This window comes from Peromyscus maniculatus, chromosome 13 (genome assembly GCF_049852395.1).
Source record: "Peromyscus maniculatus bairdii isolate BWxNUB_F1_BW_parent chromosome 13, HU_Pman_BW_mat_3.1, whole genome shotgun sequence".
Taxonomy (NCBI): Eukaryota; Metazoa; Chordata; class Mammalia; order Rodentia; family Cricetidae; genus Peromyscus; species Peromyscus maniculatus.
Genome location: NC_134864.1, coordinates 55,164,101 through 55,178,749, shown reverse-complemented (window position 1 = coordinate 55,178,749; position 14,649 = coordinate 55,164,101). Strand labels below are relative to the sequence as shown.

General features: G+C 41.9%; 1 protein-coding gene across 3 annotated transcripts in view; it reads right to left on the bottom strand.

Moving 5' to 3' along the window:
* The window catches only part of Catspert (catsper channel auxiliary subunit tau), a 97,001-nt gene that overhangs the window by 56,007 nt on the left and 26,345 nt on the right, over positions 1-14,649 (bottom strand). For all 3 annotated transcript variants that reach the window (XM_076550342.1, XM_042260323.2, XM_042260321.2), the window contains 3 exons: positions 10,238-10,375; positions 5,837-5,942; positions 3,648-3,720 (listed from right to left, as the gene is read on the bottom strand). In XM_076550342.1, the coding sequence (XP_076406457.1) occupies positions 3,648-3,720; positions 5,837-5,942; positions 10,238-10,375 (317 nt within the window). The remainder of the gene's footprint in view (positions 1-3,647; positions 3,721-5,836; positions 5,943-10,237; positions 10,376-14,649) is intronic.

The window sequence follows — 14,649 nt, the reverse complement described above, 5'->3', positions numbered from 1 at the left end:
CCAATGCATGTTCTCTTTTTGGTATCAACCATAGGATGAGGTCTAAGATGACATTTTATCATGACTTTGATTTACACTGAACTGATGATTAGTGATGCTGAACATTTGTCTTTCTCTTTGTAGAGATTTATATACAAGTGCCTAAGCCATTTTAATCAGGTTACTTAAATTTGATTTGTTATTGTTGTTAGTGAGTTGAAAACATTCCTTATGTAATTTGGAGAGTACCATTTACCAGACACATGCTTTGCAGATCTGTGCGTTACCTCTTCACTCACTCTTCCCTGTCCAAAGCTCTTTAGCGGGACACAGCCCGGCCATCTGTTTGTGCTTTGGGTACGTGCACTTTTCCTGACTCATTAAAGGAATTCTCACTTGCACTAATGTCATTGATTTTTTCCTCATATATCACCTGAAAAATCTTACAGTTTCAAGTCTCATCTAAGTCTCTAATTCTCTTTAATTCACTTTCTCTTTCAGATAGCTCATGGGTGATAGGCAGAATGAAAGTACTTTTTTACATGACTTTATAACTTTCAGCTTTGTCAGATTTATTGATTAGTTCTAGTGTGTTTTTCTTGTGGAGTCTTTTGGGTGTGGCACATACAAGATCATGTCCTGTGCCGTCAAGCTGCCTTCTACACATCTGTGTCTGGACCCATATTAGTTCTGCTCTCAACCTTGGTGGGAAAAGCTTGTCTCTGCAGTAGGCAGCAGTCGGTGCAGAAACCCAGGGCTGGTCAGCGCGCTGAGAAGTGAGCACTGAGTGCAACATTTATATCAACCCCCTCAGGGAGTGTGGAACCATGAGTAGAGAGACTTTCAGAAGACGGGGGCGGTGTGTGTGTGTGTGTGTGTATGTGTTGTGAAATGCTGTATGCTGGATATAACGTGGGCATTGCACTCACACACTCATAGCAGCTATGGTTACTTACACGAGACCTGTATAAAATCAAGCCAGTCAACACTCCAGCGTGGATGGGGCAGGCTCTCATAGGTTCTGCCCCTACCTGGGGAGCTGCTGACATCGATGGCCGCTAGAGAAGGGACAGTCATTTTTCTTTGGGTGTGTGGCTGCTGGCAGGCTGCCTATGTTCCAGTGGATGCATACACACATGCATGCAGGCAGCACTCGCGGGGCTCATGAGTTATTAAAAAAGAGACAATAACATGAAGTTGGGAAGCAAAGTCTTGGGAGGTCCAGACGAAGTAAGGGGAGATTTGGATTGGATATAGCCAAGATACACCATATACATTGTAAGTGAAATTATGAAAGGCTAAATAAAGATTCTGCAAATGTCAGGTCATGTCCCGTAAAAACAGAATTTTGCCATCGTCCTTTCTGAGTTGGATGGCATTAATCTCTTTTTCTTGACCAATTGCTCTATTAGGGCCTCTAGTACTGTGCTCAATACAAGTCTCAGGGAACGACATCCTTGCCTTGTTCCGAGAAAAACTATACATTATAAAGTTGGGGGAGGGGCCAGGATAGTGGCATGTGGGAGGCAAAGGTGGCGGATTGTTTGAGTTTAAGGCCAGCAAACCTAGTAAGTTTTTTTCTTTCTTTCTTAGATTTATTTTATTTTATGTATGTGAGTATTTTCTTGCATGTATGTCTGTACATCACATGCGTGCCTGTTGCCTGGGAAGGTCAGAAGAGGGTGTTGGATCCCTTGGAACTGGAGTTACAGATGGCTGTGAGCTGCCATATGGGTCCTGGGAACTGAACCCAGGTCCTCTGCAAGAGCCCCAAAGACTCTTAACCTCTGAACCATTTCTCCAGCCACATTTCATTCTTTTCTTAGTCTAGCTCAATTTGTCAAAATTATTTACCTTTTAAAAATCTACACTTTATTGATGTTTTCTATTCTCTAATTGAAAAAACATTTTCTAATATGATCTTTATTTCCTCTAACTTTGAAGTTGGTTTCTGTTCTAGTTCTTAGTGATATGAAACTAAGTCGTTTATTTTAGATCTTTTAATTCTGTGTATGTGTGTGTGTGTGTATGGTGTGTGTGTTTGTATGTGTATATGTGTGTGTATGTGTGTGTATATGTGTGTATATGTGTGTGTATGTGTGTGTATGTGTGTGTGTATGGTGTGTGTGTGTGTGTGTGCGCACATGTGCACACACACGCACTGTAATGCTGGAGGCTTCAGAAATACCAAAAGGAATCAAGTCATTAGATGATCCATTGGATATGAAAAAATGGAATACAAAAACCTTCTGAAAAGCCGGGACATTGGTGGCACACACCTTAAATTCCAGCACTCGGGAGGCAGAGCCAGGTGAATCTCTGTGAGTTCCAGGCCAGCCTGGTCTACAGAGTGAGATCCAGGACAAGCATCAAAACTACACAGAGAAACCCTGTCTTGAAAAACAAAAACAACAACAACAAAACCTTCTGGATAAGTGAAAAGCAGAATACAAAAAGCCCCACAGTAAGAGAGAGAGAGATACTACGTTTTCTCCGTATGCAATACTGAAGAGAGTCTGTGATTATCTTCCACTTAAAGCATGAGCGTCAGGACTGTGGAGGGAGGTGGGTGGCAGGCACAGTGCTTGCCTAGCATGTGTGAGGTCCCAGGCTTCATCTTTAGTGCTGCAATCAAACAGTAAAAACAGCACTAAAAAGAAGCTTGCTCATCACGTAGTGTAGGTTGAAGATACCAGGTTAGCACAGTGACAGAGGTATGAACACGCACACATCTGTATATATGGCCCACACCGCAGGAGGGAATGGAAATAGCTTGGACAGGTGTTAAGTTGCAGCAAAAGTCTTGCAACATTAAATCATATTACACACTGGAATTAAAGACTTTAAAGATAGATAACCATGTGTTTAAAGACAGCGGTATACCTGCACTTGCTTTCTAAATAAGCGAGAGATGTTTAGGTGACCGTGCAAACGCCACTGTTCATTAACTAAACCTCTCAGTGATAATTTACGGCTAAGTTCTCACGTTAGATAAGAATTGAATTTCCTCCACCATCATTTCTCTCTCTTTCTGCCTGTCTCTTTCTCTTTGTCTCTCTTGTCTCTGTCTCTCCCCCTCTCTATTTCACACACACACACACACACACACACACACACACACACACACACACGCCCTACCTTAATAGTTCTACAGTTCAAAATGCTTAACAAAATATCTTTATAAACCTCACAGTTGAGATTTAAATTTTTCCTATCGTTAAGGAAGCAAAGGGCCATTACAATGTTTTCAACTCGTGGGGTTGGAGAAACGACTGAGCAGTCAGAGCACTGGCTGCTCTTGCAGAGGAACCAGATTCGTTTCCCAGCACCCAGGGATGGCTCACAACCACCGCTAACTCTAGCCCTAGGGGAAATGACGCTCTCCGATGGCCTCTGAGGGTACCAGGAATACACCTGGTACGCAGGCATGTGTGCAGACAAAACATCCACACACGTAAAATCATTTTAAAAGTTAAAAAACTCTTAATGGAGTCTAAAACTTTCCTTTGAAATTCTTACAAAATACAAATGTAATTTGTACAATAATAAAATATATATTGATGTATGACAAAAATAAAATCCATTTAAAACAAATTAGTAACTTTTATAACACCTTGCTTTAATTATCTTGATAATAAACATAAAAATAAACATGATTTTTTTCTTACCATGTGACACATTTTCATGCTCTTCTTCCAATAGACTATAATTGTGTTCAGATACTTCAATCAAACTAACTTCCTAGACACACACAGAAAGAAAGAAAACATGTTGGGCAAAATACTTAAAGAACTAAAATGTTTCTGCTTTCATAATTTTATTTAATGAATATTATTAATTTCTGTCATAAAACTCATAGATAAGAACACAAAGTTAATACAAGGTTTTTTTGTTTGTTTGTTTGTTTGTTTGTTTTCTGGTTTTTCAAGACAGGGTTTCTCTGTGTAGCTTTGCGCCTTTCCTGGAACTCGCTTTGGAGACCAGGCTGGCCTCGAACTCACAGAGATCCGCCTACCTCTGCCTCCCAAGTGCTGGGATTAAAGGCGTGCGCCACCACCGCCCGGCCTAATACAAGTTTAATACACACACTTTTCCTCTAAATTTACAGAGGACAAGAAGAAGTTGGTGAGAAAGTCACCCCAAGGAGCACGATTTCAAGAGCAGTTGCTGCTCCTGAGAGAAGAAACCCGAGAATGGAGACTCTTAGCACTTAAGTCAGGAACTGCAAGTAGAAGAGACCGAGAGGCCAACAGCAATGTTAACCGTGTAACGTCACGAGAGAGTGAGGACACCAGGGGCTGTGTTTTCATTGTCTACATTATGGCCTATGTCTTTAAAATTATGTCTATATTTACAAAAGTCCAAGGAAATTTGTAATGTAACATGACGTTGAACTTTTGTATAACGTACCTTTAAAAATAAGAGCAAAAATCCACCCTCTCTAACAACTGCTCTAAGTTTTCCCCAAAATATTCACTCTATATTAATACATAGCAATTAACTTAACACCCATAACATTATATTGCTGCCCAATTATTACAGAGAAATTGTAAAACATAAAAATATCAATACAGTATGACTAGTATTTCAGGGTTGTGATCTCAGTAAATGTTTTATTTGAGCTAGGAATCCTTTATTTATTGACCAAAATGTATAAGTTAGATTGAATATCTAAATTTCAAATACATTTTTAAAAACCATTGCAGTTCAAAAATAAGGCAAAAGATCCCATTTAAAATTTGTTGAAAGATTTGAATAAATATTTATCCAAAGAAGATATACAAATGGTCGGTGAGTGTTTGAAAAAAGCGTTCCCACCATCCATCATCAGAAAAATGTAAACTAAAAATGTGTGAGTCAGCACTCTGAATTCACGATAATGTCAGTAACATTAGGACTAGCAATAATGACTATGTGGAAAACCAACAAGTACCCAAGACTCAAAACCATCCCACATTTTTTTGGAATGTAAGATAGCAAAGCTGCTTGTAGAAATAATTTGGCAATTTTTCAAAACTTTAAATTGGGAATTGCCATTTGACCCAGGTCCTGGTCCTGGGCATTCCTGAAGGAAAATTAAAAACATTTGTTCACACAAAAACATCTATAAGAAAGCTAAGTATTCTGGTCCACATCTGTGATCTGAGCACTTGGGAGGCTAGGGCAGAAAACTCCAAGTTTGAGGTTCGTCTGGGAAACTCAGTCCATCTCAAGAAAACAAAGAAGTCTGCCCATGAAAGTCCACAGCAGTATCCTCCACTATAGCTCAGTAGTATATACAATAGTATATACATCCACATCAGTGGATGAACACATAAATAAAATGTATCTGGAAACAAATGGAATGCTGATACATGCTACCAACAAGAAAGCACGCAGAAAACATTATGGTAAGAGAGAAAAACGTAAGCTACAAAGGACCACGTATTTACATATAATTCCACTTTTATGCAATGTTTGGAATGGGCAAATGTATATTTAAGAAAATAGATTGGCTGCTTCAGAGGGCAATTGGAGAACTGAGAAAGTATTGACTCACGGTGTTGGGCTACTTCTGTTTAGAAATAGTAAAAATGTTCTAAAATTGATTGTGGTAATGGATATGCAACTTGGTGGACAGACTAAATGCCACTGAAAGATAGACTTTAAATTGGCCAATTAATTCAACCTTATAAATTATGAATAAACGCTTACCAGGTGGTACATTACTAATACAGAGAAGAATATGAACTGTGAATAGTATTTTATTTAATGGTAATAAGCAATTATCTGATCAAACATTTTACATTATCAAAGCATGTTTCTATTAAACAATGTAGGACATGCTACAGATGAGAGAACACATTTTGTCAGTTACCTCAGAATCTTGGTAAGCCACTTTTGGAGTAATAAGGTTTTTTAAGTACTCAGCTTTCTCCATCCATGTGTTCAAATTTCTATACTCCTTTTTCATTTTTTCCAACCTAAACAAAGCAATCAGCTATAGATGAAAAAAGCAAGTGGCAGAGGGGTGTGTATATATATATATATTTACATATGGTAAAATTCACAGAAGAATAATACGATATGTTCCATTTTATAAGAAGTTCAAAAAGTGAGAAACTAACAATGTGATATCTAAGGACACAGTTAAAAGCAATGATTACAAGAAAAATAAGGTCATGGGTATAGGAAATAATTAAAGAGACAGATGTCTCTCATAAAGGCATTTCTGACATTAGTGATAACGATGTAGTTCTTATACAGGTAATAACTTTATTATTATTATTTAAGCTTTATAAACACATTTCAAAAATTATTCAATAATGTATTATGTATTCTTGGTGTTTTAATTGCCTTATTTTGGTCAGTTTGGGCTGCAACAACAGAATACCATATATTGGGTGGATTAAACAACAGACATTTATTTCTCACAATTCTCAAGGCTAGATAGGATGTCTAATACCGAGGTGCCAGCTTGCCCAGATTCTGGTGAGTGTCTCCTGGCTTCAGGTGGCCATCTTCCTGTATCCTCCTAGTGGAGGGATGGATACCATGTCTTCTTCTCTTTTTGTAACTTTTATAAGGACATTGATTGCATTATAAGGACTTCATCCTCAAACTTAATCCAGCTCCAGTTATTTCCCTGAAGCTCTACCTTAAATATTGTTACATCAGAGATTAAAACTTTAACATATTAATTGAGAAGGATGGTGGTGTAACTCAATGATAGAGAGCATTTGCCTAGAATGCTTGAGGCCCTGTGTTCAGCAACACAAATAATAACAGTAAGAATTGGGATCGGGGAGGGGGAAAACACCTGGTCTACTACTGTATGTCCATGCTTTTTGTCACTGAATGTATATATAATATTTTTTCAACAAAGCATTGCTGTGGGATGGTCTGTATGTCAAATTGCTCTGATTGGTCAATAAATAAAACACTGATTGGCCAGTGGCCAGGCAGGAAGTAGGTGGGACAAGGAGAGAGGAGAGTTCTGGGAAGCAGAAGGCTGAGGCAGAGAGACACTGCAGCCACCGCCATGACCAGCAGCATGTAAAGACGCCGGTAAGCCACCAGCCACGTGGCAAGGTATAGATTTATGAAAATGGATTAATTTAAGATAAAAGAACAGTTAGCAAGAAGCCTGCCACGGCCATACAGTTTGTAAGCAATAGAAGTCTCTGTGTTTACTTGGTTGGGTCTGAGCGGCTGTGGGACTGGTGGGTGACAAAGATTTGTCCTGACTGTGGGCAAGGCAGAAAAACTCTAGCTACAAAGCATGCGCTCCCCTTTAAAAATATTCTTGCTTCTTAACTGATATGATGTACATTATATGGCGAATTGCCCTGTGCTGCTGGAGCTCACTGAGAAGATGTGGAAGTGGGAAATCTGGGATGGCAGAGGCTGTAGGCAGCAGTTTCTGAGTCTTTTCAGTTCCCTGCAGAAAGTAATCGAATGTAAGAAGCAACCAAAAGCCCGTGAGTGGCATTGATAACAAACCTCATAGCAAAGTAGTTAAAACTTTAAAACCAAAAAGTCAGTATTGAGGACTTCCATATATAAGAATTCAGGGAACACTGTGTTTGGCTACAATATCTCCTAACTACTTTTCTCTTCAAAAGTCTAATTATAGAACTCCCCATGTATTTATCCCCAAGGATGGTCATGAGACTTGCCTTGGCCAGTGGGACACCGTTAATTCGACATAAACCTAAGTACGAGGAACATTTGCACAGTAGTGCATGCCCCTCTTCAACTCTGATTTCAGAATGCCATTCTGTAATGAAGCCAGCACAGCCTACCAGAAGCCACAAGGAAAACTCAGGGCTCAGCTCTTAGCTGGAACCAACTGGGAAGACACAAGGAAAACTCAGGGCCCAGCTCTTAGCTGGAACCAACTGGCAGATGGGTGAGCAAAGCTTTCTTGTGTTTCATCTATTCCTGGTACAAATGAACCCAGCCATGAAGAAAAGATAAAAAGGGTAGTCTACAGAAACTTGCAACAGACCTACATTCAGGGTGGTTCTCAATGCAGCAAGAGACAACCAATGCATTGCTTTTGAAGAATGATCAGAAACCAACCTAAGAACCAGGTGTGACTGAAAGAAAAAGGCAATCCAGCATTCACCCATCCTTCCCTACAGAAAATGTTAACACTGGGCAACCAAGAAGGAGATTTATAAAATTATTCCATTTAATAAATAAAAACAAAGTGGTAGAATTAGAATAACACCATTTTGATAGCGTATTTCCAGAAATACAGGATGGAATCTAACAAAAACTAACAAATTAAAAAAATTGCAAAGGTGTAAAATAAATAAATAAATAAACTGCAAAGGCAAGCATCACATGCTGCATGATAAAAGAACCCAATATCAGCCTTACCAAAGAAATTGTACCAAATTGACCTGACTCTTGCATTGTGTGTCCATTTGGGGACACACAAATGACAGAACAGATTAAATCTCAATATAAGGCTGTAGTCAACAAAATGGAAGGTGCTGCCCTGAAACATCATCAATAAGGGATTATGGCTTCAGCATATGAATGTGCAAAGCATAAACATTCTATCTGTAGCAACTATTGCTATTCGGAACCTAGATCTGACACTTGGCACTCCTGTAAGTCTGTGCTTAGTGTATTTGTTTTCACTGTTTGCTCTTAGGGTGTGTGTGTGTGTGTGTGTGTGTGTGTGTGTGTGTGTGTGTGTGTGTGTGTGTGAAAAATACTACATTCTCTTGCATATAGCTGTCTTCCTGAGTGCAGGACACTGTATTTGGAACTTTGTAGAATGAATTTGAGGCTCTTGTGTGTTTTTTCCTCTGCAGAAGGCATGCATTTACCTCTGGCAGCCTGCTAGGTTAAGAACCCTGGTAACTCAGATCACCTCAAAGCATCTGAGATTAAGATTAGAGTGATCAAACCTGGCTTCCATTCTCAGAAAGATCAGTGTTTTTCGGGCTCACTCTTACTTCTACCTCCAGAGTAGGGACCAGTGGTATGGATCAGTGGTAGGAACTGAGGGAACTAGGCCATGACATTTAGACACAGTCTGTCATAGCTCACTGGCAGCCCAAGTACAAGTCTGGGTATTATGGAGCTCATCGTCTTTGGGATACACTGACCTCTGGCTTTTGCTGCTTCAGGGCTGCGTGTCTACCTTAGCTCTGCTCAGCTTTTTATCATCTTGGCTGCCACCAAGTCCCTTGAAAATGATGGCGCCAAACAGCAGACTCAGCATCCCTGGACCTCTGTATTTCCTGGCATCTTGGATCAGCAAATACTCACTTTTATAACTCATTGCTTTCAAATAAAATTTCAGAATCTATTTCATCCAGATTTTGTTGTCGATGTTATACAGTGAGATAGTCTGAAATAACCTAGGAGAACCTACATAGAAAGTGAGTATGTGCACATATTAGCTATCATCTTCATAAATTCATTAACGTGAGCTGGATGACCAGAGGGCACACCTTTGTCCTCTAATCTGACATCTTGTCTGTTTAGCCAAGACTCACTGAATATCTACTGTATGTCATGTATTCTCCAAGTACCAAATACATAATGGTATTTTTCAAGGACCATACACTCTTTTCTCAAAACAAAACAAAACAAAACAAAACAAAACCCCCCAACAAACCCCTTAAGAATGGAATGGTTAGAGACTGAAAAGGGTAAACAAACACATATTAAATTATAGGTCATGAAATGAATTCAGCCAGTGTCATGATGCTGGATCTCTTCACCAGAATTAGGAGAAATAAATGCCTACAGATTAAGCCACAATGCCTGTGGTAATTTACAGAGGTCTGGACTATTTAGCACAAAGACAACTATGACCCAGGGATGAGAAGCCAAGGCTGAGCGTTTCGGCAGAAAGGGAGGAGCTGTGCAAAGCCATGGAAATCCCATAACTGAGGGAGAAAGTAACCAAAATCCAAGCTTGGATTAGTTCAAGAGCAGATTAAAAAGAAAGGACGAGCCAGTGAGATGGAGCGTGAGCCAGAGGAACCGACAGAGAGGAGGCTGAGGGAAAAGAGCACAGGAGACAGAGAAGAGACGCGCCTGAAGGAAGCAACTTGTTTTCTTTCTTATGAATGGGTTTTCACCTCTTTTCTTACCATAATCAAGCCCTAATTTGCTGAGAAATGGTCAATGGACACACGAAACAGCATCACAAGGAGCATCCCAGGCCTGCGGGGAGCCCGTGGCTCAACACGGGGAATGTGGAATGACACAGACTACATGTACATACATGAAATGTGGCTCGCGTTACCTTTCCCGGGGTTTCTCACGGAGTTTTTCAAGTCGCACCGCCGCAGATGGCTGGCTGGTTTCAGCAGACCCGACGGTAACGTTCAATTCTGGGGATAAGAATGCTGGGTATTCTACTCGTTGTGGAGTAATGACATTTCTGAAAAATGGTAACAGAGTTAAATGCCAACGTTATATAAAAGCTCATCCCTAAAATCAGTGTGGTCGCTGCTGTTTTGAAATGTTTTCTTGTACCAGCTCACCCACTACCATGGGCCGTCAAGAAGACGGAGCGAAGGAAGAAGGTAAGAATCAGAATCCGGGGGCAGTGCTCTCACGATGGATCTAAGGAAGAAGTGCTCTCTTGGTTACTTGTCCTATCAAGGTTGTGGGCAGGAGGGATGGCAAAGGAGGAGATGCAAAGGAAGGAGAAATACAAAGTATTGGAGTCTGGTCCTTCGACCACTATTTATAGCCAAATCTGCCTTCAGAGTCCCTCATTCTCTCGAACAACTAATTCTCTGGACTAGGTTTTGTGCCGGCACCGTACACCTGTGTCTGTCTATACTGATTGTCTTATTCCATCAAACCCACAGGATAAGAATTATTGAATCCACCTGACATACAAGAAAGCCAGCAGTAAAGAGATTAAACAATTTCCTTACACGTCTAACAGCTAGGGAGTGTCACAGTTAACACTTGGCAGTTCTGTAAACCCTCGTCCTTGCTATATACAGAGATGAGCCCTTAAGTACAACATGTTCAAAAATAGAATGCACAACTTCTCCATTCTCTAACTAGGTCCTTTCCATCGTATTCCCCGGTTCAAGAAGTAGTAGCACCACATGGCTACCCAGTGGTCTGTAATGAGTCTTTCTCTGTCCCGTCAGCCAGCTCCCAAATAATGACACGGAGACTTATTATTAACAATGAAAGCTTGGCCTTAGCTTAGGCTTGTCCCACTAGCTCTTATAACTTAAATTAACCTATATATTTTTATTAATCTACATTCTACCACATGGCCTTTACATCTCTCCCATTCTGTGTGTCCGACTCATTCCATGTCTCCATGGTGTCTCCTGTGAGCCTCAATTATCTCCTCCTACTTCCTCTCTCTGCCCAGGAAGTCCTGTCTATACCTCCTGCCTAGCTATTGGCCATTCAGCTCTTTATTACACCAATCACAGCAGTATGTTTTCACATAGTGTACAAATATCCCACAACAGTGGTCTGCCTGACTCTGCCTCCCAAGTGCTAGGTTTAAAGGCATGTTCACCACTGCCCAACCTTTCTTCAATCATTCTGAACCTCCAAATGAAGACAATCACATGATCACAGTTCCACCTGACATGATACAACTCTGCCAACAGACCAGAAGAGGAAATAAAGTTTTGAGTGAACTTTACTCTTCTCAACATTCCAAAACTTCAGTTTTGTGATGTTGTATGATGTAGGGATAAGAGAGAGAGAAAAAACAAAACTACTTACACACACACATAAATATATTCATAACTAACTGGTGAGGTGTAACTTGAATTGCTACATGGTCTTTTTATAAAAAAACAAAAACAAAAAACCCAGAGCCTGATATTTGGGTGAATGCTGAAAGATGAGACACAAAAGAACAAGCTACCTCTTAGCTCTAGGACTCCTCAGCCTGAAAAGCTTTCCTCAGCTGAAAGACATTAGTTCCTGTCTCCTCACACCTTATATACCTTTCTCCTCTCACTCATATCACTTCCTGTCTCAGCTTTCCTAGCGCTGGGATTAAAGGCCTGTGACTCCCAAGTGCTGGAATTAAAGGTGTGTGCCACCACTGCCTGGCTTCTGTGTTTAATCTGGTGGCTTGTTCTGTTCTCTGATCTTCAGGCAAATTTATCACCACAGTGAGGAAACACAAGAGGCACACCCCTTGTTTCTGTAAGTACCCCTATGCCACAGCCTGTACCTTTCCTCCCATCACTGCCCATTCCGTCCTTCCTCTATGCTAGCAAGCGCTTCAGCTGGATCCTTCCCTGGCGGTGTGGTTAAACCTTTCCTTCCTCAGGGCCATGAACAGTCCTGTGCAAATTAGTATGTTGTAGTTTTCTTATGAAATTCCAATTCAGGGCCCGTGAGATGGCTCAGCAGGTAAAGGTACTTGCTGCCAAAACTGAACCTGAGTTCCATCCCTGGCATCATGAGGAAGAAGGAGAGACCCAACTTCCACAAGTTGTCCTGACTTCCACATACATGCCATGGCATGCCCCCATGCCAAGTGATTTTTCTGAATTTTTTTTTTTTTTAAGATTTCATTTATTTGTGTGTATTGGTCTTTTGCCTGCATGGGTACCTGAGCACCATGTGTGTGCAGTGCCCATGGAAGCCAAAGGAGGGTGTCAGACTTTGGAACTGGAGTTACAGGTGGTTGTGAGCTACCTTGTGCTGGGAACTGAACCCTGTGGTGATACTGTGTCCCCCAAAATATTGTGCACCCTAGTAAACTTATCTGGGGTCAGAGAACAGAACAGCCACTAGATATAGAGGCCAGAAAAGGGTGGCACACATGCCTTTAATCCTATCACTTGGGAGGCAGAGATCCATCCGGATCTCTGTGAGTTTAAAGCCACACTGGAAACAGCCAGGCATGGTCACTCACGCCTTTAATCCCAGGAAGTGATGGCAGAAAGCAGAAAGGTATATAAGGCATGAGGACCAGGAACTGGGTTAGCTAAGCTTTTAGGCTTTTGAGTAACAGTTCAGCTGAGATCCATTTGGATGAGGACTCAGACGTTTCTAGTCTGAGGAAACAGGATCAGCTGAGGAACTGGCAAGATGAGGTGGGTGTGGCTTGTTCTGCTTCTCTAATATTCCAGCGTTCACCCCAATACCTGGCTCCAGGTTTGGTTTTATTCATAAGACCCTTTACGATCCATGCTACAGAACCCCAGTCCTCCGGAAGAATGGCCAGTGCTCTTAACCACTGAGCTATATTTCTAGGGCCCCCACATAGTTTTTAATGCAAAAAACCTTTAATGGTGGGGAATGGTAACATTAGGAGACTCCTCCCCTTTTGCCAGGCTTTCCGTAGCTTTACCAGGGCAGTGACTCCCTCCTTTGCCTGTGGATGCTGGGTCATGAGGACCCCGTGGCCATGTGGTTGCCTTAACTTCTAGTTCAGGGCAGCACAGGAGAAGAACAGGAGAGGAGGTTGGGTTCATGAATCACGAGGAGTGGTGATGAGCAGCTGTTCTCACTTCCACCCTTGGATTCATGGACCACTGACTGCCGGCTGTGGGGGAAAACACACCAGGTTCCGGTAACTGATTCAGAGTGTTCAAAACCTTCTGGAGAACCTTGCCCAGGTCCGAGGGTTTCTGCTGTGACTGACCTATGAGAGAGGCCATTCCACTCTTAAGTTGAGGGGGTTGTTTCAGGGCGGAAGGGAACATAGTAAGAACGGATCTCATGGATCACGGATAGACTACTGTACTGTATTTGCTGTGAATTGAGTTCTCCAGTCTGAACCCCACAGTGTGGAATACCAAGATGGTGGAAGGGACATGTTTAAGTCTACAGAAAAGCAGCGCATATTGGGAAAGCCCAGCTGTGTCCAGGATAAAGCACCTTTATCCAGGGTAAGTAAGTAATCCCATGCACCATTTCCATTGGATGGTGTAGCATCACCGGGACCCCCAACTTCATGGCTGAGGAGTCAGACACCCCTCAGTGTGACGGCAGCTGAGGTTCCATGGTGACCTGATGGCCTCTGGTTACACATTCAATCTCTACTAAGCTTCTCCAGTCGTCCGAAATCCCTTCTCAAAAGCAGAGCTGTAATTTGTAGGGCATCAGGGTTCCATTCAGACATTCCAAGGACGGATTGTATAATTCACCCACAGGGGCCTCCTCAAGGAGCCCAACAGTATCTGTCTCTTTCACTTATGTGCAAGACCCCGTCAGGCCTGTTGGGTCACACTGGCCTGGCAGCCTGCACCTGTTCACAAAGCCCCTCTCACGTGGAGCTGACTCAGGACTTTTTTGGTCCCTGGGTAAACTGGCCAGAACAATGCACCCAAACGAAGAACGGGTTACCTCCAAAGTCGAAACCGGTCTGCAGGCTGTCGAAAGGGAAAGCTGCGACAGCTTTCCATCACTGTGGAAGTTTGTTTGCTTGTTTGTTTGTTGTGGAGCCCATCTGGAAGCAACAGCTGGGGTGCTGTGGGGTGGGTTGACACCGTCCTACAGAGCAGAAACTGGCAACCACTAGGCACCTTGATCTTAGAAGTCCTTCCTTCTTATTCCACAAGGAGGCTCTTGCTGGCCAAGTTCCTCATTAAGCCACGTCTTCATTCAGGAAGGAGTCACCCGTCCCCTCGCATCTCCAGACCTCAGCTCCTTCCTCCAGGGTGGCACCCTGGAACTCAGCACCTGTCCCGTCTTTTCATCTGTCTG